Below are 27,817 nucleotides of genomic sequence, written 5' to 3'. Positions count from 1 at the left end.
CAGAGTGCGGCGAAGGGTGAAAAAAGTTAGAATAGAGTGAGTACGTATATATAATTACTCGGCATTAACCTTTTACTTTAGTCGAGTTCATCACCGCTAGTCATAACGTAGGCGTCGACGATATCGTCCAGAAGCGGCAGCACATGTTCGTTAAGGAATTTGCAGGTGTCAGCCTGAACCTTACCCGCAGTTACCGATGCCTGAAGATGTTTCTTTGCATTTAACTCTTCTAGTAGCCCAATACCCGCCTCGGTTTGCATGAGATTCGCAGTAATTTCCGCGAGCAGCATCTCGATTTCCCCAATGTGTTCAGCGCCATCACTCAGGCGCTCAACACACACACGAAGGCAGCGGCTGCGCAGAATCCCAGGGTGTCGCTCACGCTGGAAACTGCAGTTGCGAAAACACTGTGCTGCCAGCAACCGATGCCGCGGGTTCAAGGAACTAAGACAGTCTGAAAGAGCCATTAACCAGTCGTCATCTTCCAGCAGAAGCTCCTGTCCGTCTGCTACGCGCGTGACGTTTAGTAAGATCTGCAAAATCCACCGCTGAAGGTCACGGGGAACTGTCTTGTTCAACTCCTCACTCTTGTTTCCGCCACTGTTACTACGAACCGCATCCCCCTCGCTAAGTTTCTTGTTGTCATCTCCCCCATCTTCCTGCTGCTGCTCCCCAGCTACAGCAACCTCAACACTGCAACCATCGTCAACAGTAAATCGGGTGTAATATGTCAGCAACTTTCCCAAGTAAAATCCACGAAGATCTTCATCAGTCACCTGCAACAGATCATCTACCGCGCTCACGTGACTTGCCGTCAGGTTGCTTAGGAGCATCAACGTCATTTCCTCCAACCCCCGCTGGAGCGACTGGGGATGATCAGAGGCCTCAACGCTGTCAATAAGTCGCATAGCCCTGCGCACAACCTTCTGGGTCACAAGAACCTCCGTGCATGTGCCATCCGCGGCGCAGTTGATGAGTACAGTCAAGACATCCCCCAACAAGGCGACGCTTCCCGCGTGCAAAAACTGGAGCAAGACGTCAATGCAACGGGGGCCGTGCGTAGAAGATGCGAGGAGAGCAAAGAGCTTCTTGTTGTCTTTGCTCTGTTGTGCAAGTCCCTGGACAGCCATTTTGCGCACATCCTCGCGTCCACTGCTAATGAACCCGAAGACCTCTACGAGTTCCGTCTCGCAGTCATCGCCCATTTTCCCGATTTCCTCACACCTTCACTACTTCGTTTCTTCGCTCTTGGTGGAAGCAGCGTACGAGCAGATTGATAACGATGAACGGTAACGAGAGAGTGCTAATAAATAAAAAGGTACAAAATTGGGAGAAGCGATGCGATGGGCGAACTGCCTGCGGTGGCAGTATATGTGCCCAACAACAAAATCTACCACCCGATTTCCACGCTTAACGAACGGTGAGAGTGGTGGGACAAAAAGGGTGAAAAAGGGAGCAACCCAGCAAGAGACTGAACCAACAATGCGGACGGGGCCTTGCACACCGCGGCTTTCCTACCCTCACAATACAGAACACAGCAGCGGAGGAACAAACGGGAGGAAAAACAAAGTGGGATTAGCGAACCTAATGTGAACACCAGCCCCATTCTTGCGTCTAGCCATGCATTTCGCCCTTATTTTGTTACACGTACCCTTTCCAACTCACAAACAGGCGCCCAGGAGGCCCTTGTAAGCACCCGCAGACACATGTATGTATACAAATGTGTATACGTGCACGCATCCGTGCGCTCAGGGAAAGAGATCAAAAGAATGAATAAGGCCACCCACATCCTTCTGAGCTACATCAAACGTACGAGCACCTCTTACCGTCTTATCTCCACCCCACACGTCACCATTTCGGTTGTGATGTCACAAAAAGCTGCTGTTGTGTTACAGCAACCTTTTTCGCCTCTTCCACTAAAAGATCATGCGCCTTCTGCCCGCATGCCATACGCAATGACCGCACTGCGGCGAAAAGATCCCGAGCGCTCTGCTGGGGCATGAGGGACGGCTCTACATAACCCGAGTCGTTTATCTGTTCAATAAGTTCAAAGACATGGCGCAGATACTCCACAATAACAGAGCTCCTCGATGCGGCAAGCCGAACGGAAAGCACAACCTCCTCTACGAAAACTTGCAGAAGCCATGTGACAGCAGTGACGCACGAACGGCTTCGGTGCACAACAGCCCCGCCGTATGTAAGGGCCTTTCGTGCCAAGCTGTGCAGCTCACGCATAAGCGCAGCCTCGTCCTGCACCAACTGGAACTCAAGCGTACGGTCTGTCCCACCAAGAGCCAAGTCGAGTCGCGCAGTAGTCTTCGCGTGCTGGTCCGCTGCCGTCCGCAAAGCAGCAAACGTCATCCAAAAGTGCGACTCAGCGAGCTCCATTTCAGTGGGTGTGGCCGACAGGGCAATGCTATCCCTTCGGAGGTTTGGTAGGATAGTTCGACGTATTATCCCTGCCACGTCTGTAATAGCGTCCAGCTCCGCGCGTGGTTCCGCCAACCAGAAAGAGCCACAGGCCTCGAGTGAGTGACGCAAGGCGACGATGAAGTCGTCAGGTGAATCCGCATGCATCGCCCGCCACATCACAGCCTCTGCAAGGGGATTATGCGTCAGCAGGGTGGCGGGTTCCACCTTCTGGTTCAGCAACCGCATCACCTCGTCGTGTACTTCACTCACTGGATCAGCCTTACAAAACATCTGTACCAGCTTTTCTTCTAGAGCTTCCACCTCTTCCCGTTTGGTTAGCTGCAGCTCTCGGCACCTACACGCAACAAGGAACGCAGCGTACACCGAGGCTCGCTGCCGTGCATCACGCAGACGTAAGTTCATCGCAATTACCGCCCTCATTGCGTCCTGTGGCGCGTAATGTGGAAGCTGCACAAGACTTTCGGCATATCGAGTGAGAGCCTCGGCAAGGCTAGTCGAGTACACTTGTACAGAACGTGAGTGTAACGCCTCACTGTACGCTGTATCAAGGCACAGTAACAAGTGGGAAACCAACCTAATGCCATTAGGGTCGCTTTGAGCAACACCTTTGACTCTGCTCAAATCATTCAACACATTTGTCCAATCCGCGTTGTCGGAGGAAAGAAAGTGAAGAATGACACGCATTTGTAGCTTTTCCTCAAACGACACTGTGGCAAAGTAACTACTCTCAAGTCTATCGGCAAGACGACGCACTACTGACTGTGCCGTTTCGTCTTGCCAAGAGTCATGCGATCCAGTGAGTCGCTCTACCAGAGCCCCATATGGTGCCTGGACATTATGGCGTGCAGCCATCAGCGTCTTTGTAAAGCACAGCACCAGTGCAGAGCGAAGGTGACACCACACCACGTCCTTCCAGTTTCCCGTAGCGAAGGCTGGCTCCATAACATCCAGGTTGCCGCACAGCACTGCCGCAATAAGCCCATCCAAGCCTCCGCCTGCTGTTTGTCCCTCACTTGATGTGGAAAGGGCCACAGAGTCTTCATACAGCTGAGAAAGATTATCAAGTCGGTGCTCATTGCACGCCCACTCCAGATCCACCTCCCCGTTGCCGTATTCCCCGAATAAGGGCACCAAAGGTGTTGCGTTAAACCACGGTTCTGCCACCGTTTGCATCTGCGCGGCGCTCAGCAGGCAGCTGTACATGCAGTCTTTGGCCGTCACTGACAAATCTATGGCACGGTGAAGCTCACCACCGCGTAAGCACGATAGAACAATCTGTCGCAGCAGCACGGCCTCTTCAGGGGTGCGAGACGAAGCCAACTTCAGGGGTGCGTTCCCGGTGCGGTAAACCCGCTCCAGCCACCGGATAATAATGTTCATACGGCGGAGCAACGGTTGACGCTGCAGCAAGTCTTGGATATGGGCTTGATGAGAAACGTACCACTGCCTATGGGGCTGTACTTTCGCTATGCCAATAGCATCGGGGTTGTACTTCACAGCTTGTTCCGCATCCAGTAGAAGTTCTAATAGCAAACTCCACAAATTAGACTCCTCCACACGATTATCTCGTTTGGACCACCGCATGAACTGATCGGCTGTAAAGACAGAACGAACCACGGAGCCAAGATAAACTTCGGCAAAAGCCCGCGATGGGTGCGCCGAAGTGCTGTTCGTGTCGTTTGCAGCTCCAGTGTCCAACCAATTATCGTGGACAGCAAATATAGAGCCACGATCATAAATACTGACCTTCTCACCAAGTGGCGGCAACTCCACCATGCCATGCTGCTGCTCAAATGTTGTCAGCATGTCTTTAAGTGTCGTCGGCTTTCCTTCCACTATCCCCGTTGACTGCCGCGGTTAAGCCGCTTTTCCACCTTCTTCACCTATTGTATACTCACGAGTCTGTTGTTTACCCACTATTTTCACACACGTGCGCGACGTCGAACAACAAAAAAAAGGGGGAAAACTCTTTTTTCAAAAGGTAAAACACCCCAAGTTAAAAAGATATGCTTTACGGATGGCAGAGTTTTTAAAAAAGAAAAGGTGCAACCACGCACTCATAATCACATATATGCATGACAGCAACGGCTACACTACTTTTTGTAGCGAGAACGGTGCAGCCAATGATGACGCCCCATCGGAAAAACTACGCTGAAATGTGATGACACCGAAGTAGCCACATTCCGGACCCAATGAACGGCTCCCTCATTAAAGTGCTTTCATTTCAGATTCTTCCCCCGATCCGCCCAGAAGTAGCCGCTCATAATCCTTTGCTGGTGGGACTTTATCACTCATAGGTGGTCCATTCCAAACTTCTTCAATCGGTCTGACGCGCTCCCACGCGAACCCAAGCGCGCCCCGCCGCTTCAGCGCTTCCTCATCACTAATCTTACCATCAAGGGTGGTGCTCACTACAACCTTGGAAAGCGACGGGAAGGTGCTCATAGGCGGTTCGCGTCTTTCCAGGTACCGCGGCTGATACCAACCGAACTGCGGACTAACATCTGAAACGCTAGCATCAGGAAGAGCACTCATTGCTAGAGATGATCCCTCTACGTCTCACCTTCCCTTCTCGTCACGCTCTGTAATACACATGAAAAAGAAAGAAGTTTCCACGAATGAGTTCAACATATATATATATATAAAGTTGTGAGGCAATGTCACCATACATGCAACCACACGTCCTCTCACAAGAGAGGAAAAGGGAAAAGCAGCTTAAGTACGTGTATATGTGTTTGGCATCAGTTTGAGAAGTTCCAACCACAGCACGTCAAACTTCACTTCGTATGCTGAGTGTCCGTTGATTGCCGCGCGACACGCCATTGCAGAGACCGGTGGAAATTCTCCACAATTGGGGAACGACGACGCCACACAGCAAAGCAAGGGGAAATCTCTATACTTGAAAAAAAAACTGTGTATATTTATGAATATAACGTATAGAACATGCGCAAAACTGCATCAGCCATGTCAACAAAAAAAGGGCAAAACTGTAGCTTCGTGGTGGGGGTACATCAGAATCTATACCACTACTCATAAAAGACCACTGAGGTTAAGGAGTAGTTTCTCAACTACATCGGCTATTTGGTCCGTGTAGTTTGTGCCTTCTGGAGATTGACTGTTTGCAGAAGCTTGGAAATGCCTCAACTCTCTCTCCTTCTCCAGGGCAATAGTTTCCGCGCGCGTGTACCTCGCGGTGTGCTGCAGCAGCATCTTTGTAAGTTCCGGATCTGCAGCAACCTGACAACTGTCGGCTGCAGTAAGGTTCAGCAGCACACCAAAGCAATTGTACACAACGCGTGGGTCTTCATGACCAAGAAATACGACGCAAACCTCATCACATCGGTTCGATTCCATCCAATCACGTCCAGCATTAGTGAGACAAATGTTGCCCAGGACCCGGGTTGCCTCAACCGTTGCTTCGGTATCCCCATCAAAGAGGACGCCAGCAAGCATCGGTCCAAGAGTTTCGTACAACTGCTGGAGTTCCGCAGGGCCACCCTCGCTCTTTTCGAGGGAAGTAAAGAAAAATGAAAGATTGCTTAAGCACATCAGCGTATATATAAAGGTAAGGTGCCACTTCGCGACGTCAAAATCCTTGAGAAATCCCACCAAGAGCGGAGTTATCTTGCGAACGAACGCTGTCGAGCACCCAGGGCTCATTAATGCAACACCTACGAGCCATGTGACACTTTGCAGAAGATCTTCCTGCTCCGGATCCTCGAAATTCTGCGCGACCGGCTCGTCTTCCTTACCGTCCACTTTGAGCTGGGCAATGTGCGTCTGCACTAGCCGAAGCAATATTTGGTGATGGTTCTCCATGAACCAATCTCGCATTTCTTTACTGCATTCTACAAGACGTGCCAATACGCTGCACAACCGGGTGACTATTATGCCCCCCACCTCCATGCTTGACTCAAGCGCAGCAACCACCACGCGGCAAGTCCGAATGTTTTCCCGGTAGTGCTCCAAACAGGTATCGTTGAAGACTGTTTTGGACATTGTTCGTGCCGCGGCCTGTACGACGTCCATATCATCACGGAAGTGATCAAGCGTATCAATGACGCGGTCGAGGGAGCCAAGCTTTCGCAGGTGATGAGAGTACCCAGCACTGAAGTCCCGGAAGAGCAAACAGGTGGACGAAAGTAAAGAGCGGATCAGATTTTTATTTGCTGGAGAAACCTCGGGTTGAGGAGGAGACGATGAGTTTTGAAACAACTGTATAATGCGCTCCACCAGGGAATTTGTGCTGGGGATGGTTCCTAGGGTGACCATCTGAGATAGCATTGCCTCACTGCTACTGCACGAACGAAGCGCCTCAAGCGCATCCCACAACACGCAGGGCTGGCAAAGTAGAAGTTCATCATTTTTCAGCAGTTGTACAAGTGGTTGTAAGAGCGATTCCCGCACAACAACCTCCTCAAGTGATTGACCTTCAAGCCCAACTTCACATAGCTCGTGCAAACGGCGTGTAACTACCGGAAGGGAGGGAAACCTATTAACATCGCAGTAGCGCAAAAGAATAGACGCTGCACACACCGACACTTGCGCGTCCGTCTTCGGGGACAACACAATATCCACCAAACGCCCAGTTAATGTGTCCCACAGAACGTGCTGGGGTTCACACAACCAGCGCTTTAACTGGTTAAGTTGCTCGAGTTGTTGTGGCGGTGCATCTTTCGCACTATCAAGAGAAGTAACAAACGCTATGGGATCCATCCGTTGCTGGTTAGTAGTTAACTTTGGCGGGTCGTTTCCACTAGTTGGGTTGAGTGCGGTGAGACGAGTTACGCGCTTGGGAGCGAACTTTGGTTGGGTCCTTGGTGGAGTGTTCGGTGGCCGCTGCTCGCGAATGACAGCACGCGCATCGCGCAAAAGACGCACAACACGCGACCCAACAACTGCTATCTCTGGATCTGATCCCTCTAAAGGTGGTGGCGCAGGGGGACGAGTTAGCGTACACACAGGTTTGCCCCCATCTGCCCTCCGCCCAACAGGGCGCGGTCTCATTACAGGCGGTGCCTATTTTGTTTCCCTTAATCTCCTACTCGTACTACGTCTCTGCTTCCCAACTTCCAGTTTTACTGGTGGTCGGTCAAGAACTAAAACCTGAGAGGGGCCCCTTTTGGTGGTCAGGTAGCGAAAAACAGCAACGGTTGCTGCCTGACCCCCCCCCAAAAAAAAAAAATCGCTTAAAGGATATCAAAAAGAGAACCCGAAGAGGAGGTGGAAGGTTGAGACCCTATCTTGCACAACAGCAACTAATATGCATACAGTTTACGGCATCACACAAGCAATTTAAGATGGGGCGAAACTATATTCACGGTCGGCGGGAGCAGAAAGATGAGCAAGCCCTCTCCAAGGAACCTCAGGCACCGTCCTTCTCCTATTTCCCACAAATCAACCTCGGTCAAGCCATTCACCAGGGCGCAATGTCGGAAGAAGGGCACGTGTAGAAACGCAAGGGTTGGAGCCACTACACTTCCCAAGGTAAACGGGTGGTCAATTAATCCTCAATCTCAATGTATTTCCTCATTTGATTTAGAATGCGCAAGCGCTCGGCATCCCTAAGAACCCTCTCACCCGCGCGCTTGCCATCATCCGCTTCCGGATCCGCACTAGCGACGCCACCACACCGGTCTCCACAAACCGAAAACCACGACAAGATGTCCGACTCCGTGGCAGACATTAGTCGACAACTAATGTACACGGCACATAACCTACTCAGCCGCCCGTGGCCGACAAAGTCTGCAGTAGCCATCAACTCCATGAGCTTCTCCTGTTGCTCGACCTCCCAAACGCCCCCTGTTCCACCAAAGCGATCAAGAAAAGCGATGTCATGATCGGGGAGTAGCGAATGCACGTCGTACCCGAGTCCCCCACTTCCACTACATGTAGTGCATGAAATAGGCAATGTCACAGTTTGCCCCTCCTTACACTCGCCCTCTGCAACCCCAGCCATACGCTTGGCCTGAAAGGCCATGTACTCAACAAGGTTGTGCAGTGTTTCGGTGCTGGCAATCGGTACGACACCCTCGCGCTCGCCGAGGCCCTCCGCCGCCTGCAGCCACAACGACTGAGATGTGAAGACCGGGTCGAGGGATATAAACACACGATCCCCGTTCATCGAGATGAGCGCGAAATCACCCATGTGATGAGGCTGGGTGTGCTGCGACGACGGAACGGAAGAAGAACCACCAGCGATGTACGAGCTGTGGGTCTAAACGACCGTTAAGGAAAGAAAAAAAAAACGAAGCACAAAACAGAGTGACAGTTGAAAGGAGTACAGCACATTCGGTAAACAGCGAAAGCCAATACTTTTGTTGAGCACGGACACACGTGCCACAACAGCTGCCAAGAAGACTCCAGCGCATTTATAAACCAAATGAATGGCATAGTGGTGGAGAGAAGTCAAGCCACCACATGCCACACACACGCGCACAGGCGCCTATTTTTTCTTTGTGGCAAGGCGGGGAGCAGCCGCAGCGAAAACGGCGCTCTTGTTCACTGGATTCGGAACCGTTAGTTCGAGTGTCAGCGCGCGCGCCACATCATGCCATGAGTGTCGCTTCACCGTAGGTTGAAGCTGAGGCACACTGCCATTCTTGTCGAGCACGTACAATCTGCAAAGGTCCACCCACATTTGATCATTAACGTCCGCTGTCACTTCTGGTCCACCAGAGTTTGACACGGGGTTTGGAGTCGTAGCTATGGGGGGTGATACCGCCTTTGTCCCTTCAAATAACTTGTGCTTCAATTCACCACAGTGTTCACGCCATACTGCCGTCCCTTCCTCCACGACAGTCTGCAGTGCCTCGTGCACCAGTTCGCCTATGATGTTCTCCATTACGTGTGTGCCAAGCACATTGAGGACCAGTTGCTCCGCGGCTGACCGTGTGGCCACGCTGTGCGATCGATCCCGCCGCGAGAACATTTGCAACTCCCCCAAACAGCTGAACAGGATAACAGCCTTCCCGTCCTGCTGCAGACGTGGAATGGTGGGTGGTACGCCACCATCAGCCGACGCCTTATCGTCGGAACTGTCACCATTTAAAACCATTTTACGCATGTCAAGTATATCGAAAAAATGAGCTAGGCGCCTCTTCGAAAGAACAAACGATATGATACTACGAAGTTCAAGAGCTTCTGCCCGCGGCATCAGCCGCGCCACGCGATCCAACGTCTCCTGCCGCGCAAAGCTTTCGCCCAGGAACATATAATTCACAAAGCTATCTGACTCCACCGTAAGCGATACCTCGGACTGCGCGTCTACCGTCACACGGGGAAGTGAGTGGTGAAGCACTCCCTTCTCCTGTAGGTGGCGCATCGTGGAGGCGAGGCGCATGCGTCGACGGTCCTCCTTTTTATGAGTGACCTCGTCAACGTACCCAAAATCAAGACGAATATGCTTCCACAGCTGTTGCATTACCGCATTATGTCGCTCAGGGGATACAAAAGTCCTGCAAATAGCATGACGCGCTATGTGAGTGGTACTCTCTGCGTGGTCTCCCCACGACTCGTACGACACATCGCAAAGAAGGCACGTGTGAGACCGGAATGGTGTTCGGGTGGGGGCACCAAAGGTTTGGTCGGTACTGGATCCGACACTCAGAGGCGAAAAGGGGACGGCACGAATGAGAGAATGACGAGCCAGGCGAGTCATCGAACGCCGCAAGTTTTCAACACGTAACATGTTCAAAAACAGATACTGCCTCACTATATATATATATATATATATATATATATATGTTTGCGCGATATTAAAACGGGCAATACAGACACAGTACGCGGTCGCAAATAGAGTCTGAAGCGGTGCTACCAAAAGGACAAAACGTTTCCTCCCCTGAGTTCTTCGTCTAAATTACCACTCGTAACGAGTATACACTGCGCCGTCGTGTGTACATCCGCAACGTTGTGTACAACAGAGTGAACCAAATTATAGCCGGGATAGAAAGAAAAACAATTTCCCCAAAGTTTAATATAAGATGGAGGACGCGAGAAACACCACTCAGAGCAAATGCAAAGCAGCGGAGAGAAACACAGATATTAAGGCTTAGGGGGACAAATCAGAAAGGAAAAAGAAAAACTGCAGCCATGTTGAGGCTAACAAAGAACTCACTGACTACGAAAACTGTCAGCATACAGCTAGCCATCGACAAGTGAGAACAGCGTTGAGGTCTCAAGGTAACACTTTTCATTGGTGTGTGCTTTTTCCATCCCACCCACCCAGCATCATATCCAGACACTGCACCACCTTGGGCTGCTTAGGCCTTGATGTCGGTCTTGAAGTGGTTCCTGATCCTGCGGTGGACGACCTTCAGGTAGCGGCAGCGGCCAGTACCGGTGCGACGGCGTTTGATGGCCTTGACAGACCAGTTGTAACGTCGGCGCTGGGCGCGAGGGTAAGCGCAGGCAGCGCATCGCTCCCACTGCACATGGTAGGCGTTGCGCCCACAACGGCGGCACAAAATGTGCGTACGCCCGTGGCGCTGCCCCATCGACGTGGTGCCCTTTGTCATTTCGTTTCTCTTCTCACAGCTACTTGAATTACGAGAGAAACACAAGATTCAAGGGAGCCAAGTAGAATAAAATAAAACGGTACAGTGAGGAGAGGAAACTTTGAGAACGGAATACGTGTAAGCAATTATGGCATCTGGTCCTAACGCGTATATCACCGTAATTCAACATAGCAACCTAGAAACCGGAAAAAAAAACAGTCGAGAACAGCGTAACGTGGGCCAACCAAATCGCCCTCACATCCCACCCTAGCGTACACATAACCAAGACTGTGTAACTTGAAGGGGTGAGGGTTGAGTTGGATGGATAGGTCCACTTTCAGCACCTTCAGCGTGTCGGTCAGACTCAAATTGGTAACTGGTAGTATCTGTGAAGGAGTCTACAGCACTATGAGGTTCCGTCTCATCGTCCTCCCCTCCACACTGGTTTGTCGAAATGGGAATATGCCAAGTGAGGGGGCTCAGCTCCTGTATGCACTGCGCGTAGGGTGCTGGCATTTCCCAATGAAGCAGCGTGCGATCGTCTACGCGCGAGCATTTGAACGCGATACGGTGGCGATCGCGCCAGCGGGAGAAATGACGGGGACTGAGAAGTCTGAAGTGATGATCACGCATCAAGTCGTTCGTCAAAACCAACACCGTCTTCCCCTTCTCCTCACGAGGAACGGCATCAGTCGGTGTGGTGAGCTCCAATGCGGCGTACAGCCAACAAAGGTCATCGTTGAGACCACTTGGAGTGCAATACAGCACACCTTCGCGACGCCACCTCGACACTAATGCTTTCCCAACATCTGTGACGTTGTTTGGTTCGCAGTGTCGTTCGTGTAACAGAACCAGCGGTTGCATGCCGCGGCGATAAGCCTCCTGCACAGCGAGTTCAATAAGTTCAAAATTAACGGACACATCAACAAAGCGGCGCTTCGACCAAGCAACATCCTGTGGTGCAATGTCGCTTTCTTTTCTTCCACGCCTTAAAAGCAGCTCTCGCTTGGCCAAGGCATACCAACTACTGAGGCCATAGTAGCCAAGGTTAGCGCCGTCCACTAGAACATCGATAGAGTGTCCGTGTGAAGAAATAAATCGTCGCCAGGTCTCAAACGCCATCCGCGCACGTGGTGAATTTTTCCGCCCGCCATCCATGGCAATCTGCACCACGTCACTCAAAAGCTTACTCTTTTGCAACGCTGTGAAACGGTGCCCGCTCAACACGCTGGAGCAAGAACAGCACGTTCCAGCAGGAAGCATTGCGTCGCTGTGTGGAAAAGTAACGTCTGTTACCTCCATTCCACCCCTCAAAGCCCAAGGCCGAATCACCTCTTCCGCTACCGCTGCAGACACGCCATCCGCGTGCCCCTGCATCTCCCGCAACAAGCAGTGGAGCGTGGCTAAAGGCTCACCTATATTTACACAGAGGCGACCGATTGCAAGGTAGTCTTCCATACTCAGATCCATCCTCTGCCGTAGCGCCTCTTCGTACACAGCGAAAGCCATGCGGCGGTCCCGACGTTTGCACCAGAAAGAAAGAAAGACAGAAACACTCCGCAAACGAAGCAGCTGATGGGAAACCATATAGGAAAACATCTTCGTAGCTCCAGCAGCATCACCGGCGGCACACTGTAGTCGTAAGATAACAGCCAACACACTTTCGTCGTCCCATAACCCCACCAAACCTGACTCCTGTACCTGCTTGACAAGGTCCATGGCAGTGTCCTCGTTTTTGGTGCGCTCAAGAAGAAATAACGCATTTGCAAACGCCTTCATCGAGAAGACAGACTGAGATAACCCCATGCGGATTTCATCAACCACCCCTCGCACGTCACCCGCCCCAACGAGTTGTCCGACACGACGCTGCAACTCCTCCACAGGTCGAATACTCTTCCAACGGCATTGAATGCTAGCACGTGCCAGCGTCGGAACAGGAACAAAGCGTGAAAATGCGGCAAAACCGTTCAACACGGAGCGCATCAGCACATAAGCGATAAACTCAGCTGTCCCTTCCCCACCCCTTCTCTCTGCATGTAATCCTCGGTCCCCAACCACGGTACCGTATAGAAAGAGAAATGGATACTAAAGGGGAAGGAGGTAGAAGAAATGAAAGGAGGAAACACCTGGCAAGATTTTACATAAAATTTAAGTGGAGAGAGGAAGCAGTAGCGGACAGTCACTGTATCCTTCACGAAGTTTGATGGGGAAGGAAATACAAGTAGACGTCACGTAGTATAATACAAAAAACCAGTAAAAAGGTAAAAAAAAACTCCCTGAAGCGCTACTTTTTCCCGCAGTTGCCCTCACCCACCGGGCGGCCAACCCGCACCCGTGAGGAAGGGCAAAGCAAAGGCGATGATAAAGATGGGAATTTAAAAAAAAACACCAACTCGGCCGCTTCCAACAAGGCACCTCTCAGCGAGCAGATGGGGTTCGTCAACGCATGCGAACCAACTTATAAAGTTCGCGGGGGAAAGTACATTTCCCCATATCACCTAGAAGAGGGAACATATTCGCTTTTTCACGACGAACACGTAACAGAGTTGTAAAAGCCATAACACCAAGAATAGCAGCGGTACAAAACAGACGAGTATTTGAAAATGGCGACCGTACTCGGGTGTTTCCCGGTTTTTCGGGCACTCGGGTGGATAGTCCTTCCCCTTGTGCACAACCAAAGCAATTTGAAGGCTCGTAAGGGGGATTAGTGCCCATGCGATACGAAACACGGTGTGACCGCGAAGCACCAGAAACACAAAAATCGCCACAAAAGACACTATGGACATTGCAGAAAGCACCATTTTTTCATAGTTGTGACATTGCTTTGCGCTGGTGACCGTCACAACGAATATGAAGACGTTCAACTCGAGAAGAAAGAGCAATGCGGCGTAAACCATCCGCAAGAGGGCAGAGTACCGCTGTATGATTCGTTTGCTGTGGAAACTATAGCAAGCGAACCCAAAATTGTTAATTGAGGTCTGCGTCGTAAAGATCCAGCACAAGCGCAGTAACGCTAACAAGTATGTGGTGCAAACGGCAGTGCTTAGCATACGAAAGGGGTAGCGTTTGTTAAACGCCAACTCGCCGTCCACGGTGGAAACCAAATACATCTGACACATAAACTGCGGCACCGCCAAACAAAGGCAAAAGCATACGGTAGACAAAACCTGGGCAGCTGTGATGTCATGTATAATGTCCACAAATAATCCACCTCTGTTTACAAAACAGTAGCGCACGTAAGTGACGATGCTCACAATGTTGTACAATGGCACCACTGGCAGGACATGAAGATGGGGTGACGGAAATGGAAATATCACGTTACCAAATACACGGTTACGCTCTCTCGCCCGCATCAAAAGTATCATAGCGATAAGATGTGAAGCATAGCCAGCACCGTATACAATGGCCGTGTATAACGCATAATAGCTCTCTGGATCCGAGGTTAGCCAATGCACCGACACCAGAGCGATCCCCACGTTACAGAGAACCTCTGCGAGGGCGCTAATCACCATTACAAAAACAGCAAGATGCCACCCACAACATGCGTTGTTCATCCGAATAAAGTGTTTGCTCCCAGTGAACAAGTGTGGGTATTCGTACAGGAGTTGAACAAACTCAAAGCCACTGTTCTCTACCACACTGTACTGTTCGGCATCGAGACGCACGAAACGGGGCTTAAATAGTGGGAGCAGGTACTCAAACACAGCCTGAGGAACCCGATCAACCTCCGTGGAGATGAGGGCATCGATGCAGCGCTGCAGCTCCTGTTGGACGTTGTAATCGTCCAAGTTGAGCTTATTTGACTCCAACAACATGCGCACAAGGTAGGGGTTGAGCCGTGCCTCTTTCAGCTCCTCAGCTGTGACAGGGTTCTCGACAGAGCGCCCAGCCAGAGCTGCTGCAACGAGGTGACCGAAACACTCGTTGGGACTCTTACGGTAGGCCCGCAAAGCAGATGACAAGTCAACCCGTACATCAAGATCCTCCATATCCAACTCATCCTCTTCTTCTTCTTCATGGTATAAATAACTATTGTCATCATAAACTAAGCCTCGAGACGCAACCGCACTGCCTGCACCCTGGGGAAAAGGTTCACTCAGACGGACAACCTCCAAAATGGGCTCGCTCCCGCTTGCATTAGTAGGCGGCCTGCTTGATCTGTTAGGTTCCAGCATATTTTCCATTACACGATCCATGCCCCCCTTGATGTAACGCCATAATCTTGTAGCTACACCCTCTGCCGCGTCATCCTTCGCTGGTGGAGAGGACAACATCTCCGCCGGCGGAGCTATGGGAACCCAACGGCCGGGTGGTGGTGCGGCAACATTATTCACCGGAGAATCTGGGAGGGGTGAAAGCCCTCTGCTCGAAACCCTGGAGCCGAATCCAGTTTCTACGCCGGATGAGCAATAACGGTCTAAGTATTCAAATGCACCTGACACGTCGGTGGAAACGTTAGATGGTGACACGCCGGAACCCGCATTATTCCTCCCATGCATTTCTTATACTAGCACCTCTTTCTGTTCGCACCAGCTTATATAGGGGGGATAATGTGATGATAGGATTCCTTTCCTCCGTATAACCCCGACTTGTTCCGTCCAGTGTATTCCTTCCTTTTATTCGCAAGAAGGCAACACCCACAATAAAACAAGCCACCAGTGCTCACTTTGGCTTCTGCTTGATGTATTTCATGAACAAAAGAGGGTAACCCCTCCAGTTCGTAACAGAAAGAGTTGCCACGAACTATCAGAAAGTAAAGCGTTTAGAAGAACCTGCAAAAAACAAAAATATAAAAGAGACGCAATTGGAAACAGAGACAGTGCCTACAGTTTTTTAAGAAGCATCTGAGGAACAGCAACGTTATTGTTGAAGGGGGGGAAGAAACAGAGGTTTAAAAAAGATGGCAAAGTTAGATATTGTGTTTGTAGTGACAGCAGCACCTTTGCGTGGTCAGGAGGAGGGGAAACGGCAATACGAACACGCAGAGCTTCACTGTGCGCACACACACACACACACACAACGTTTATATTTCTCCTTCATATGATATTAGGCTCACACTTTTAAGACAGTCTACCTTTAAACACATTTAATATTACCTTCCTTGCGCCGGTGCGACATCTGTGTCAACACTCATTCTGCTTTCACTTCCTTTTCTTAGCATGTGTTGGCATTTAGTGACTGGTCAAACAGCTTCTCATTGGAAGGAAGAAAATGAAAAGCTGTCGCTTACACGGTGGAGAAAATCGTAAATAACAACCGTTTCGTTTCCTATGTGTTTAGTCTTCACTCACTTTCATGTTCTTGTTGCTCTTCAATTGCCTTTTCTTCGCTTTCTAGCCTCCGGTATCTTGACTGAGCTATTCAATATGTTATTCGCGATTAGTAGTAACAACGATACCTGAAACAGTGACAATTAAAAAAAAAATTGTGTCTCAAGAAACCCACCCTTTCAATCGCTTCTCAGTCCCTGATTTTCCTCACACCACACCCCCCCCTCCCAAAAAAAAAAAAAATACCTTCTCCTTATTTCGTTTCTCCTTTCCCTCTTTATCCTATATAATCCCTCTCCTTATATTATATTGACATGGGTGCATCATCTATCGTTCCCAAGAAAATAAAAGAGGAGCAGCTTCGTTAGAACCCGCTAGACTTCATTCAGGGGGGGGGGGTCGAAGGAATGCACCCGCTTGTTTTTTTTTCTTTTCTTCGAGTGTTATTCTTTCATGATTCATATGCGTGTGCAAAAAGGGGGTTGATGTAGTGATATTCTCGTCCTTTTTTTTTTTACTTTACTTTTCTTTCCCTGTCCCCTCTCCCCGGTGCATGGCGTCGCCGGGTTCAAAGTACACGAAGAGAGAATTCGAATATCCATCCACCCACTCCCGTTACACGGGAGAAGCGCAAAGAACACACTAACAGTAACAACAACATTAGGATTAATCGTCGTCCTATGGTTTTTAAACAACAAAAACAAAAAAATCCCCTCCCTCTCCCTCATCCGCACGTACGTATAAAATAGACGTAGATGTGGGGAGAAAAGATACATAAAAAGGGGCGGGAAAGGGACCACATAACAGCACCAAGTAAAATGAAAAAAAGAAAGGAAGGAAGGAAGGAACTGTGAGAACGAAAGATAAACTGAGGAAAAAACGAAAACAACGTAGGAATACTACGGAGAGGTACGTAATAAAATGGGGAAGGAGGCGGAGGGATCACCGTGAATTCTCCCACACACTATGTGCGGAACAGAGAGGATAACGAGCACTCGAAATGAAGATTGTAAATTGCTTGCACGAGGAGTGGCGCTATCGTCAGAACGGTGAGTTTGTTGCACTTTTGCGAGTTGATATTCTGAGCGATAGAGTCTGACACAACGAGTTCAGTGAGCGCATCGCACTGTGAAATGCGCTCACACGCCGGATCGGTGAGGATGCCGTGAGTTGCGCACGCCACCAACCGCAGTGCACCCATGTCTCTCAAAAGTTCGCACGCCTTACAAAGTGTTCCAGCGGTGTCTACTATGTCATCCACGATAACGCACGTGTAGCCCTCAACATTCCCCACAGTCTGCATAGAGTCCACCTTACCGGGGCCGGAGCGGCGTTTGAGGATTGTCACGATGTGACTTGCACCGATACGATCTGCGAGCACATTCGCACGCTCCACACCACCTGCATCCGGTGACACAACCACAGTTCTCTCCCGGTCAAACCACGGTTGTCGCATGACATACGTGGCGAATTCTGGAAACATGAGGAGGTTGTCTACCGGCATGTTGCGGAAGAATCCCTGAATCTGGCCGCAATGCAGGTCGACCGTAACGACACGGTCCACACCCATGCACTGCAAAAGTTGTGCGACAGCTGAGGCAGAAATGGGGACGCGTGGCTCCGTTTTGCGGTCTTGCCGACTGTAAGCGAAGTAGGGCACAATAGCCGTGATGCGCTTGGCGGAAGAAAGCTTCAAGGTGTGCACGAGTAATAGAAGCTCCATCATGGCGGTATTGATATCGGTGTGCTCATTTGCTGCAATGGGTTGGAGAATGAAACAGTCATCGCCACGGACATCATCTACCACCTTGATGTTCAGCTCACCATTTGCGAAGCGCTTGATCTCTGTCCGGCAGAGGTCAACCTTGAGATATTTCGCCACACTCTCCGATAGGGCATAGTTTGCCGTGCCGGATATGACGCGAATACGGTAGGATGTCTCCACCTGCGGCTTGCGGTGTTCACGGTAAAAATATGTCTCACCAGCAGCGACACGCTGGGCCTTTGGCGTAAGGGCGTCGGCTTGCCCCTGCATGTTTGAAATTGCGCGCGAGGGACTCTGTCTAACGTAACCCAATTTCTTATTATCACAACGGTCAAGTCGGTAAACAAAATTTATAATGAGGAGAGGCAAGAACCAAATGGGATATGCAGGTGATGAGAGAACGCAAGTAACAGCAAAGAAGGCATATAAAGCAAAAGGGCAAAAACACGAATCGCACTGGAAGTAAGTTGGGGAGCGAAAAGAGAAAGAGAGATAGAGACGTGCGAAATGCATAGCACAACCCATACATATTTTGCAGCAAGAGACAATCCCTTCCTTTGGCAACCCCTTGACTCTTTATAATACCTGCGAGTCAATAGTGATTTTTTTTCCCGGAGAAAGAGAACAATATACCAAAAATGTCAAAAAAAAAAAAAAATAGTTCCGTCTTGCTTTTTTTTTTGTTCCAAAGAAAACCTCTTTCTATTTCTGATTTATAATTACATATATATGTTAAAAAAAAATGAGGAAAAGAGGATGAAGCTATTCTCAGTTCGTCATGCGTAAATCCCTACAAAAAAAAAATGGCCTCCTTTGAGTTTCTGCACAACCGCACGGAAAACCAGGAACCAAGCAAAATAAGATAAAATAAACAAAATGGTAACCGTGGAAACAGCTTCACATATCTTCATATAGGGATCGACACCCGCGAACTCTTCACCCCTCCTCTGCTGTGCAAACACGTAAACGGTTACGATAGATAGGACTGTTACTAACAGTAGTTGGTTCTCAAAAGGAAAAAAAACACGAAAACTAATACATGTCAAGACGGTAACGCCACCATTGAGGGATGGTTTCTCACCGGGTAGCATCCCAACACGGATCCAAAAATTCCGGGTTATGAAGTAGTAGGAGAGAAGTAAGGAACAGAAGACAATGGAATAAACAGAAATGGAATTAAAGAGAAAGCAGTTATCACGGGTGAAAATAAAAACAATAATAATAATAGTGGCAACAACAGTATTGGGTGAGTGAGTGGGTGCCCAGCAAACGTTTCTTCAGTTCATCGAAACGCCTCCCACTACAGCGCCAAAGCGTCTGCTATAATGGAGTTAGTGAGACTGTTAATGCAGAAACCGCATGCGAAGCCTCACAGCTGGATTCGATACATTGAATTGCTCGTCTGTCATAAGTTGTCGGGCCCCTTCACCCATTTTCGGTACATCCAACGGGTGCCGCTTTTCCAACACCACCCGCTGCGCCTCCAGTTGGGCCTCATGGGCCTCACGTAAAAGTCTGCAACAGCCACATCCACTCACGCACTGCGGTCCACACTGCCGCAGCCTACGTCCCATCCTCTTACTTTCACCTAGTCGATGTGACGCTAAAAATAGTAATGATGCCGTTCGGATACAAAGAATAACCAACGCATAAACCGAAAGGGGGAAAGGATAAAAATATCTAAATGTGGGAAGTGAAGATGGAAACCCGGTAGTCGCGGAAACAGACACAAACATCGCTTCAGCAGCGACAACTGTAGAAGGGAATGTAGACGGGGTACTTAAAGGATGTGAACTCCAAAGATGAATTCGCCTCCAGCTCACACAATAACAGAAAGAGTAAAGACCGTATGGCGGCACCCTCTCGATAAACAAAACAAAACAAAAAAACAATGTGTAAGGGGATGCTTACTTATTTCGCTAAGCATGCGGACAACTAAAAGAATGAATAAATGACTGAATGAAGAGAGAGAATTTCGTTTCCCTCCTGAGTTACCCTCCTAGGGCAAAACAAGGTAAACTAACTGAAAAAATATACGATCAATGCATACACACAATGAAACCGAGAGGTAAAAAAGATTTTGAACGTCTTGACGAAAAGACGGCGGGTAAGTTGCCCGCTTGCACGACAGTTACCAACCACCATCACATTTTGCTGGAAGGTGACAGTTCCCTTCGCATTCCCAATCTCGTGGATGCGCACCAACACTAATGGCAATGAGGTCAGATTACGACACATTAGAATGATGTCGTCACTAAAGGGTTCATCTAAATACCATACCAATATCGGACGATTCGGAGGAAAAGGGAGAGGAAGGGGTTGAAGAAGCCCTGAGACGTGAGGGCCCCACCCCATCGGAGCGCAACCCCCGAAGTACGTTTGTGCTCAAAGGAATAATCTCTGGTGACGCCACACCGCTCGCTGCAACCACATCCCATTCGCCGCTATCAGAACTGAAGTAAAGGGAAGTAAAGGACGAGCAGTGGCTCAAATGCGCGTCAACAGTGTTTCCCTCGTCCCCTTGCTCAGAAGACCATGCGAACTCCTCCGCCCGTGCGAGGAGTTTGGCCTGTTCAGCCAAGGCATACTCGAAGTAGCGCACACGGTTAGTGTATTCCTCTTGCTCCACCGCGCTCCGCATAACATCTTCCCCTTCTGCTAAGTCATTGAACGGACTATTTAGGTCGACAATCTTTCCGTGGCTCCTGCACGCCGCCCCCGCACGTTCCACTGTAGCGGAACCAACCACTGTTGTGCAAATACGAGGCTGGGTGCGAACACCTTTCTTAGACCACATGGACACCGAGAGCGAGTCGTAAGCACCCGCTTCAGCGCTGCTACGACTTGCCAATGACGACCCAGATTCCTCCCAGTGGTCAGTTTCTAAAGGGGCAACATCATTCTTCATGTCCCTCATAACATCACTATGCAACACCTCGCTGAGCCCCACATCAGTTTCCATACGACAAGGCTGCTCTGGGAATCCGGCTGCAGTTTGCTCAAGCACCACTAAGGCTTTCTTACTGCTCCCATCTCGATGTACTTGCTGACGAGGCTTTAGATGCGGCTCACGTGCCTGGAGGTGATTATTGAGGGTGTCTCGGCTGTGCTCCAGAAGCGTACGAAGAGACACAGCCATTTGGCGTGGAACGGAGACGGTGTTGACGCTTCTCTCTGCAACGAGTATGGCTTCCTCAAGCTCAAATACGTCGGCTGACCTCAATGCCTCCTGTAGCTTCCTCATAGCGTTCAACGGCGAAAATAATGCATCTTTGTTGCCGTTGCTACGTTCGTCGTTTCGCAACCCTCCTGCCAAGTTAGTCTTGCACTCCATCGGTTGTTGAACCAGTGACAAAACTCAGCGGGTTTCCTAGGGGGGAAATTGATGGAAAAGAAACAACGGAGGTTAAGTAAACTTAAAAATAACCTTTTGACGAAATAATAAGCCTGTTCCACCGTGAACAAAGAGCAAACGATCGTTTAAAATAGTAAAAATGTTGTCGGTCGAGAAAACAGGCGCCGAGGATTCGAAAGGGTGTCGACGTGCATCGCCCTTTGACTGAACGGTGGTCCAAAAAGAGTGGTGCGACGCAGAATTACCATGGGGTGGGAGGCAAACGCGTGTAGAAGGAGGGATCGAAAAGGCAAGCACACTTCCCGCCATCACTTAAGAGTCTTTGAAGTGTGACAGCGAGGTCAACGCGCACGCTGCAAAGTGTGCGCCGCGCAATTTTGGTCCCCCATTTCATTATTTAGATTATCCAAAAACAGCCAGATGAATTTGCACACGAGTAAATCCCCTAAAAAAGGTATGGTTCCGTGCTTATCGCTCCACAGGCGGTGCTGAAAGGGTTATTAAACCAATGACATTTCCCATTCGACAAATCGTCACACGGCCCACGTTCATTTAACTCACGATGATGCTACTGGCCTTTCCTGCCCTTGGTGCCATTCTGCCCCGAGAGGAACTTGTCCTGTTCTTCCCGCGCCAGGCCAAACATCTCTCTCATCCACTCCACCGTCGCCACCTCATCCTTCCATGGCCTTACGAGCGGCCCTTCTTCCTTGAATCCTCGCAGGTACAGCTGCGTAACGGGGGCATTCCAAGCCACGATAGGGTTTGTAACGCACTGGACTAGAAGCACAAGAGGCATCTCCCACCGCAAAGCAACAAAGAGTCCAATACAAACGGGAAGCATCATTTTCAGAAAAAACATCTCGCGCCACTTTCCAAAGTCGTAGTCTGATACCGTCATGCGTTCCCACTCACCAGTGTACGTATCCTTCACCTGCAGAATTCGTGTGTCCTTGGTATCCCAAATACGAGAAAACATGTAGATCATTACCGCAGCGAGCACTGCGTGCACTGAGTAAAACATGTATTGAACAACCGACTGCACTTCCGGATCTGTTTTGTCAATACTCCAGCCCGTTACCATAACGAGTCCTATTAGTATAATGTTCATGATTTGACGCAAAACTCAACACCCAATAGATACGCTGACACAGACAACTTTGCGAGCTTTAAGCTCCCTCAAAGTTCTTCACTCTTGCTGTGTTGCTCAAATCTTCTCAGTTACGCTGCGACACTTGTAGTTCCCTCTTCGGTGGGTTATGAATCTCTACTGGTGAAATAAACCGCAGTGCGCAGCCGATAAACACAATCCACAAAGAAAGAAGGCGAAAAGAAGGGGTTATGGTACCACGACGCGCAGACAACATGGTAACGGTAAGAGACAATGAGTGAGGAATTTAGCCCCGTGTGTTTGAGGGAATATCGTTGTAAAATGGCTGTTCAACGGGGGAAACCAGAGGTGACTACAACATAAGCACCCCGGAAGTTTCACTGCAGGATGCATTCCTGTCCTCCTCAACCCCCTTAAGGAAAACACACATTTGTGTGGTGGTCTGTGCTGCAGCAGGCATTTTCATTTATCCTTAGCAGTGTTTCCCTTCTCGTCACCAGCATTTCTTTATTTCCCACATTCATTTACCTTTTTGTTTTTACTCGATTCATTTTTCCTCCCCCCTTCCTACTCCTTATTCACTCTCGTCACCATCACTTCATCAGTGACCGCCAATTCATCGGCCTAAAAAGATGCAGCCCAGCGTAGTCTGTTGTTATCATCATGCCCGGTATCTGCGGATGCCAATGGGCCTCCTTCGGGTGCTCAAGACCTTGGTGTTGGAACATCAGCTGATCCGGGATCCCACTGAGATCGGGACGCCCAAAAAGTTCCCCAACAACCTCCTGCTCCTCACTGGGGTCACGCTCAAGACTCAGGTCCCAGAGTGTACACTGTCCATCGTCACCCGCGACGGCAAGGACGCTCTCATTATGTAGTGAGAACTCAACGGACGTGATGCTTCCACGATGCCAGGGGAGCTGCTGGATCGGGACCCCGCTGCTCACATGGCGGAGATCCCACACAGCCACAGCACCGCTGTCAGCACCCGTCACAAGAAGGTGAGAAGCCTGCAGCGCCTTGTTCCAATTAGCAACGTTGATGTCAGTGGGATCGGCTTGCCAATGTATCTTCGAACCGCGCATATCACGCGTATCCCACACCTCAACCGTGCCGCCAACGCGGGTTGCGATGAGAACATCCGTCTGGGTAGGGCTCCACTGAACTTCCTCAACAGATGGTGCCCCTTTCTCGCTACCCACGGTATTACTAGCGACGGCAGTCCAGCGACCGTCCTCGGTTGGTTTCCACACAAATAGATCACCATTGCAATCACCAGAGGCGAAGACACCCTCCGAAACGCTGCTCCAGTCAAGCCCATAACCCTCCGTTTTATGGGATGTTGACGGAGTGCAAAACAGTAGTGATGCTTGTTTCCTCTGTGCCCCCGAACGCACCTGCTCTTTTATCCAATTCGGGTAGTCGCAAAGCATCCCTATTTCCTTTGCAATATCGAACACCTGCACATTCCCCGCGTCAGACCACACCGCCACCAAATTTTGGTTGCGGTGTGCGCATCGTATACGGTTGGCAGTGCCGTGGTGGGAAATCGTCCGATGGTGTACAATGGGCTCTCCGTTATTCACCTCAGGTGCCTCATCCTCATTGCTGTCTTCGCTTTCACCCTCGTCACCTATGTAGCTGTCATCACTGTCGCTATCGCTGCCAGCATCATGCTTCGTGCGACAAATGTTAGTAACACGCAAGATGTACAACTGATTTTTAGATGACTCCTCTGCTTGCGAACCACACACCAGGGTCAGTGAGAGTGGGTACTTTGTGGTGCAGCCGCCACCTGTAGAGGACTCTTGCTCCCGAACCACATGAAACGAGAGGGAAGGATATTCCGTCCGCAACTGAAAAAATGAGTCATACGCTTTGTTAGAGTAATCCAACTTCTGACATTGTCCCTCCGGGTCGTCAACGCAGTCACTGCGCCAGACCGTGGGGACCGTATCGTCTTCATCATTTTCCTGCTTGGTCGAATCGTCATCAAATGTTACCTTCCGCAACCCCTTTACCATGGCTTCTGCCTCGCGTTGAAACTCGGCATAATCTTCGTCGTCTTCGTCATAACTGTCAACAATCTCCTCCTCCACTCCATCATTAAAAGGCTCATCCACGCCGCTGCTATTACTCCCATCAGACTCTTCATCTTCTGACACATCTTCCCAGTCCTCGTCTTCCGTGGGTCCCTCTTTACGGGTTCCGGCGGCTCGCAGTCGCTGCCCTCCCTCCTCGTCCTCCTCAACACAACGCCGATGTTTGCGTTCAGAGGAGGTGGTGTCCTCCGTCCGCTCCACACGTTTAGCGGCTTTCCGCATCGCTAAGACTTACAGCGAAGAGGAACTTGACAAACGACAGTTGGGGACGTAAGAGGGAAGAAGAAAAGAAAAAAGCATTTAAAAAAAAAAGAATTAAGGTGATTAAGACTGGGGAGCACATTTCCCATCTATCAGGTGGGTGGACACAGCAGCAGCAAAGGAAATACGCACGAAAGTAATCACAACAAAGGGAAGAACGAAGAGAACAAAGAAAGAATGGAATAAAAAAAAATCTATGCGTAAAAAAACGCATGTGATGTTATTTAAAGTAAAAAAAAAACATGTAAAAATGAAGAAAGAAAGATAGATAGAAAGGCTGCAGAACGCGAAAACACGTCACATTCATTACCTCTGAGTGCTTTCCCCACACTCTCTATTCGGTTATCTTATGTTTGTTCGGCGACTTACGTTACGACCACCTGCTCTCCTACGATCCACGGCTCTGAAGGACCTTACCACACAGGCCGGAGTAAAAAAGCAGAAATTAAGTTACACACGATTATATATATATATATATATATATATATATGTTTAGGTATAGATGTAGACGGAAGGTAAGGGACGAATCTTTACACCGAATGTACAACGGTCAAAACACATAAAGGGTACACAAACACGTGAAAAATAAAATAAATAAACAAACAAACAACAAAAGCCCAGGAGAGAAAATAAGGGCATAAAGGGGGAGAAAATGTAGCACATCGGTGGGGGAACGAGGTTTCGGTGAGTAAAGGAATACAAACATTTAAATTTTAAAAAAGGGAAAAGAACTTCTTTTCCCCACAAGACTCATACAAAGGAACATCATCAACCTTCTATTTATCACACCCCTTAATGCCCTTTGTATCGCCCTATTTCCCCCTCCCCGCACACATCCCCGATGAACAAAAATGAGTACATCATTACTTAAAGCGTACGTAAGTGCACGAAACACGGTCTTGCTTGGACTGTTGTTACCGTGCACCGATGCTAATACGTTGCATCCTCTCCGTTATTCCCACATCATCCCCCACCTCCGTGGCAGCCGGCCGCTTCTTCAGGTAGTTGGTGGCGACGGCTATTTGCTCGCTTATATCTATTTCATTGTCTGGCGTAATCTGCTCGAGAAAGGACTCCACCTCTGCCGCTGGCACTGCCGAGGCACGTGACCTCTCGAAGGTGCCGTCCATCGCGTTCGCATTAACTGCAACAGTGTCAACATGCCGTTCGAACGCATCCATTGCCGTCGTGATCTGCACAGGATCCAGTGAATGAAGAACCTTACTTATTCCACAAATCGCCTTTTCAAGCGACCGCGTCATCGCGTGCATCTGCATGGCAGATTGAATGCGTTCGGCGGCGGCATCAACACGAGAGGCAAGACGAAGATAACTTGTTCCTTCATCCTTCTTCCGTATGGCGTTCTCGGCGTAGACGCGGGCGGCTTCAATATTGTCCTTGTTAAGGGCTTTTTTAGCCTTTATCTTCTCCCTCTCGCTCGCTTTGTCTGAGGCGGCGGCAGAGTTGGTCAACTCCTTCACTGCAAGCCTCATGTTTAACACGACATCGAGGGGGTTCGTAGTGCTCATGTCGTTCCAATACTCCCGCTTTCTGAGTACAGAAGAAAAAGAAAGTGTAGAACTGCAGCCAACACAAATGGGATGGTCGAATGGCGACACACGAATAGGAACTTTTCTATGGCCTACACAAAATAACTTCATGGGAAAAGAGGCAGTTTGAAGAGGGCATAGAACAATCCACGTCGAATAGCGGGTAAACTGGGCCCTAATTTAGACATCTAACAATCAACTCGATAGGAGGAAAAAGAAGTAGGGAACAAACGATGGTGGGAGCTACACCGAGAGTAGGGAAGGAAGCGGTGTGCAATGAAGCCCCCCAAAACTTCTATTACTGGCTCCAACACTTGCTGCGCAAATTTAAACTTTTTTGTCGGAAAGAAATCACGTCACTAAACAGCGTCCCCCTTCCGACATGCCACACAGCCCCCAGCAAAGGCATGATTTACGAATTTTCGCTGCAGGTACGAAGCTCATGCAACATCGCGTAGAGCAAAGGCACAGACGCGGGTGCCCCTGTCAGTCCCAACTGCGAAGCCAATATTGCGCGCGGCATGATTGCAGAGGTCGCCTCCTTTCCTGCACCCGACTCGGCCTTGAAAACCGACAGCGAGTGCTCCATCCCGTTAAAAGCCATGTAATCCTTAATTAGTTCATTCAGAAGCAAGTTCTCCGGTGGTATAGGTGGCCGCGCGGACTCGATGTCGTCCCCCTGTGAATTAGACTCCTGCAGTGAATGGAAAATGGCTGCACGTAACTCGGCCTTTACGTGGTCAATGACGCCTTTCGTCTCCAGTACTTGCCTCATTGCATCCTTCAACGATCCGTGTTTCGACATTGTAGTCGCCTCGGGTGCGTTAAAGCTTTCTCGCCGCACCTCTCCCTCCTCCCTTTCCTCCATGCTAAAATCCTGCAGATCTACTTTACCAAAAAAAAAAAAGAAAAGCGATCAAAAAAGTGGAAAGAAGATATTGTAACTGAGGCAAGGGCGGGGAAGAAACGTAAATGTGCGAGCGTCCACCTTCTCTTGCGTTAGTAATCGTGGCACGCCGGAGTCCTGTCCCGCCTCTCGTTTCCTTTACGTCCTTCTCAGTTCCCCGCCCGAATTCGTGCGAAAATAAATTGTGTCTTCCCACGCAAGGACCAAGCAGGTGAATACTCCGGAGAGAAAAAGTGAAACCTTACTTTTAACCATTCCTTAACGGATGACAGGCAATTGGGGTTCGTTACCTCTCAATATCTCCTTTTCAAACTGCGCACCCCTCTTCCCATTTGCACCTACTCCACGCTTGTGAACTCGAAGTCAGGTGAGAGCGGATTAAATACACGAAGAATGATAAAGGGGGGAGGGGGACTAGATACTCGCCTTAACACTTGTCAGCTCTCTCTTTCAAAAGCACACACATACAAATCATGCCCCACTCCCGCGCGGCGCCCCAAAAGGGGGTTCGAAACAAAAAGAAAACTGAAAGAGGGGAAAAGCAAAACGCCAATGGAAAATAGTGGTG

At 49.6% G+C, this 27,817-nt stretch overlaps 15 protein-coding genes and 1 pseudogene across 16 annotated transcripts; all 16 read right to left on the bottom strand.

Moving 5' to 3' along the window:
* Positions 1–77: 77 nt before the first annotated feature.
* TEOVI_000385100 (uncharacterized protein) lies at positions 78–1,205 on the bottom strand (the record flags this gene model as incomplete). The annotated part of the gene is made up of 1 exon (XM_067226690.1): positions 78–1,205. The coding sequence occupies one exon, from the start codon at positions 1,203–1,205 to the stop codon at positions 78–80; it is 1,128 nt and encodes a 375-aa protein (XP_067082791.1).
* A 643-nt stretch (positions 1,206–1,848) lies between these two features.
* Positions 1,849–4,239, bottom strand: TEOVI_000385000 (Nucleoporin; the record flags this gene model as incomplete). Its single annotated transcript, XM_067226689.1, has 1 exon — positions 1,849–4,239. The coding sequence occupies one exon, from the start codon at positions 4,237–4,239 to the stop codon at positions 1,849–1,851; it is 2,391 nt and encodes a 796-aa protein (XP_067082790.1).
* A 402-nt stretch (positions 4,240–4,641) lies between these two features.
* Positions 4,642–4,968, bottom strand: TEOVI_000384900 (uncharacterized protein; the record flags this gene model as incomplete). The annotated part of the gene is made up of 1 exon (XM_067226688.1): positions 4,642–4,968. The coding sequence occupies one exon, from the start codon at positions 4,966–4,968 to the stop codon at positions 4,642–4,644; it is 327 nt and encodes a 108-aa protein (XP_067082789.1).
* A 495-nt stretch (positions 4,969–5,463) lies between these two features.
* Positions 5,464–7,440, bottom strand: TEOVI_000384800 (uncharacterized protein; the record flags this gene model as incomplete). Its single annotated transcript, XM_067226687.1, has 1 exon — positions 5,464–7,440. The coding sequence occupies one exon, from the start codon at positions 7,438–7,440 to the stop codon at positions 5,464–5,466; it is 1,977 nt and encodes a 658-aa protein (XP_067082788.1).
* Positions 7,441–7,936: 496 nt separating this feature from the next.
* TEOVI_000384700 (uncharacterized protein) lies at positions 7,937–8,581 on the bottom strand (the record flags this gene model as incomplete). Its single annotated transcript, XM_067226686.1, has 1 exon — positions 7,937–8,581. The coding sequence occupies one exon, from the start codon at positions 8,579–8,581 to the stop codon at positions 7,937–7,939; it is 645 nt and encodes a 214-aa protein (XP_067082787.1).
* Positions 8,582–8,878: 297 nt separating this feature from the next.
* Positions 8,879–10,123, bottom strand: TEOVI_000384600 (KREPB4; the record flags this gene model as incomplete). Its single annotated transcript, XM_067226685.1, has 1 exon — positions 8,879–10,123. One exon carries the CDS (start codon positions 10,121–10,123, stop codon positions 8,879–8,881), a length of 1,245 nt encoding a protein of 414 aa, XP_067082786.1.
* A 571-nt stretch (positions 10,124–10,694) lies between these two features.
* Positions 10,695–10,949, bottom strand: TEOVI_000384500 (60S ribosomal protein L37, putative; the record flags this gene model as incomplete). The annotated part of the gene is made up of 1 exon (XM_067226684.1): positions 10,695–10,949. One exon carries the CDS (start codon positions 10,947–10,949, stop codon positions 10,695–10,697), a length of 255 nt encoding a protein of 84 aa, XP_067082785.1.
* Positions 10,950–11,195: 246 nt separating this feature from the next.
* On the bottom strand, positions 11,196–12,911 carry TEOVI_000384400 (uncharacterized protein; the record flags this gene model as incomplete). Its single annotated transcript, XM_067226683.1, has 1 exon — positions 11,196–12,911. One exon carries the CDS (start codon positions 12,909–12,911, stop codon positions 11,196–11,198), a length of 1,716 nt encoding a protein of 571 aa, XP_067082784.1.
* A 515-nt stretch (positions 12,912–13,426) lies between these two features.
* TEOVI_000384300 (uncharacterized protein) lies at positions 13,427–15,427 on the bottom strand (the record flags this gene model as incomplete). The annotated part of the gene is made up of 1 exon (XM_067226682.1): positions 13,427–15,427. The coding sequence occupies one exon, from the start codon at positions 15,425–15,427 to the stop codon at positions 13,427–13,429; it is 2,001 nt and encodes a 666-aa protein (XP_067082783.1).
* Positions 15,428–17,162: 1,735 nt separating this feature from the next.
* On the bottom strand, positions 17,163–18,233 carry TEOVI_000384200 (phosphoribosylpyrophosphate synthetase, putative; the record flags this gene model as incomplete). The annotated part of the gene is made up of 1 exon (XM_067226681.1): positions 17,163–18,233. One exon carries the CDS (start codon positions 18,231–18,233, stop codon positions 17,163–17,165), a length of 1,071 nt encoding a protein of 356 aa, XP_067082782.1.
* Positions 18,234–19,306: 1,073 nt separating this feature from the next.
* On the bottom strand, positions 19,307–19,537 carry TEOVI_000384100 (uncharacterized protein; the record flags this gene model as incomplete). The annotated part of the gene is made up of 1 exon (XM_067226680.1): positions 19,307–19,537. One exon carries the CDS (start codon positions 19,535–19,537, stop codon positions 19,307–19,309), a length of 231 nt encoding a protein of 76 aa, XP_067082781.1.
* A 689-nt stretch (positions 19,538–20,226) lies between these two features.
* On the bottom strand, positions 20,227–21,297 carry TEOVI_000384000 (uncharacterized protein; the record flags this gene model as incomplete). Its single annotated transcript, XM_067226679.1, has 1 exon — positions 20,227–21,297. The coding sequence occupies one exon, from the start codon at positions 21,295–21,297 to the stop codon at positions 20,227–20,229; it is 1,071 nt and encodes a 356-aa protein (XP_067082780.1).
* Positions 21,298–21,886: 589 nt separating this feature from the next.
* Positions 21,887–22,429, bottom strand: TEOVI_000383900 (Phosphate transport (Pho88), putative; the record flags this gene model as incomplete). Its single annotated transcript, XM_067226678.1, has 1 exon — positions 21,887–22,429. One exon carries the CDS (start codon positions 22,427–22,429, stop codon positions 21,887–21,889), a length of 543 nt encoding a protein of 180 aa, XP_067082779.1.
* A 593-nt stretch (positions 22,430–23,022) lies between these two features.
* Positions 23,023–24,753, bottom strand: TEOVI_000383800 (ribosome assembly protein RRB1, putative; the record flags this gene model as incomplete). Its single annotated transcript, XM_067226677.1, has 1 exon — positions 23,023–24,753. The coding sequence occupies one exon, from the start codon at positions 24,751–24,753 to the stop codon at positions 23,023–23,025; it is 1,731 nt and encodes a 576-aa protein (XP_067082778.1).
* A 953-nt stretch (positions 24,754–25,706) lies between these two features.
* On the bottom strand, positions 25,707–26,453 carry TEOVI_000383700:pseudogene (annotated as a pseudogene). The gene has a single exon. A coding segment is annotated over exon 1 (747 nt).
* A 301-nt stretch (positions 26,454–26,754) lies between these two features.
* On the bottom strand, positions 26,755–27,210 carry TEOVI_000383600 (LisH domain-containing protein FOPNL, putative; the record flags this gene model as incomplete). The annotated part of the gene is made up of 1 exon (XM_067226676.1): positions 26,755–27,210. One exon carries the CDS (start codon positions 27,208–27,210, stop codon positions 26,755–26,757), a length of 456 nt encoding a protein of 151 aa, XP_067082777.1.
* Between the last annotated feature and the right edge of the window lie 607 nt (positions 27,211–27,817).

Source organism: Trypanosoma equiperdum (genome assembly GCF_001457755.1).
Source record: "Trypanosoma equiperdum strain OVI genome assembly, contig: ctg_822, whole genome shotgun sequence".
Classification (NCBI taxonomy): domain Eukaryota; phylum Euglenozoa; class Kinetoplastea; order Trypanosomatida; family Trypanosomatidae; genus Trypanosoma; species Trypanosoma equiperdum.
Note: the sequence above shows the minus strand (reverse complement) of the source record. Positions and strands in the feature narration are given on the sequence as shown.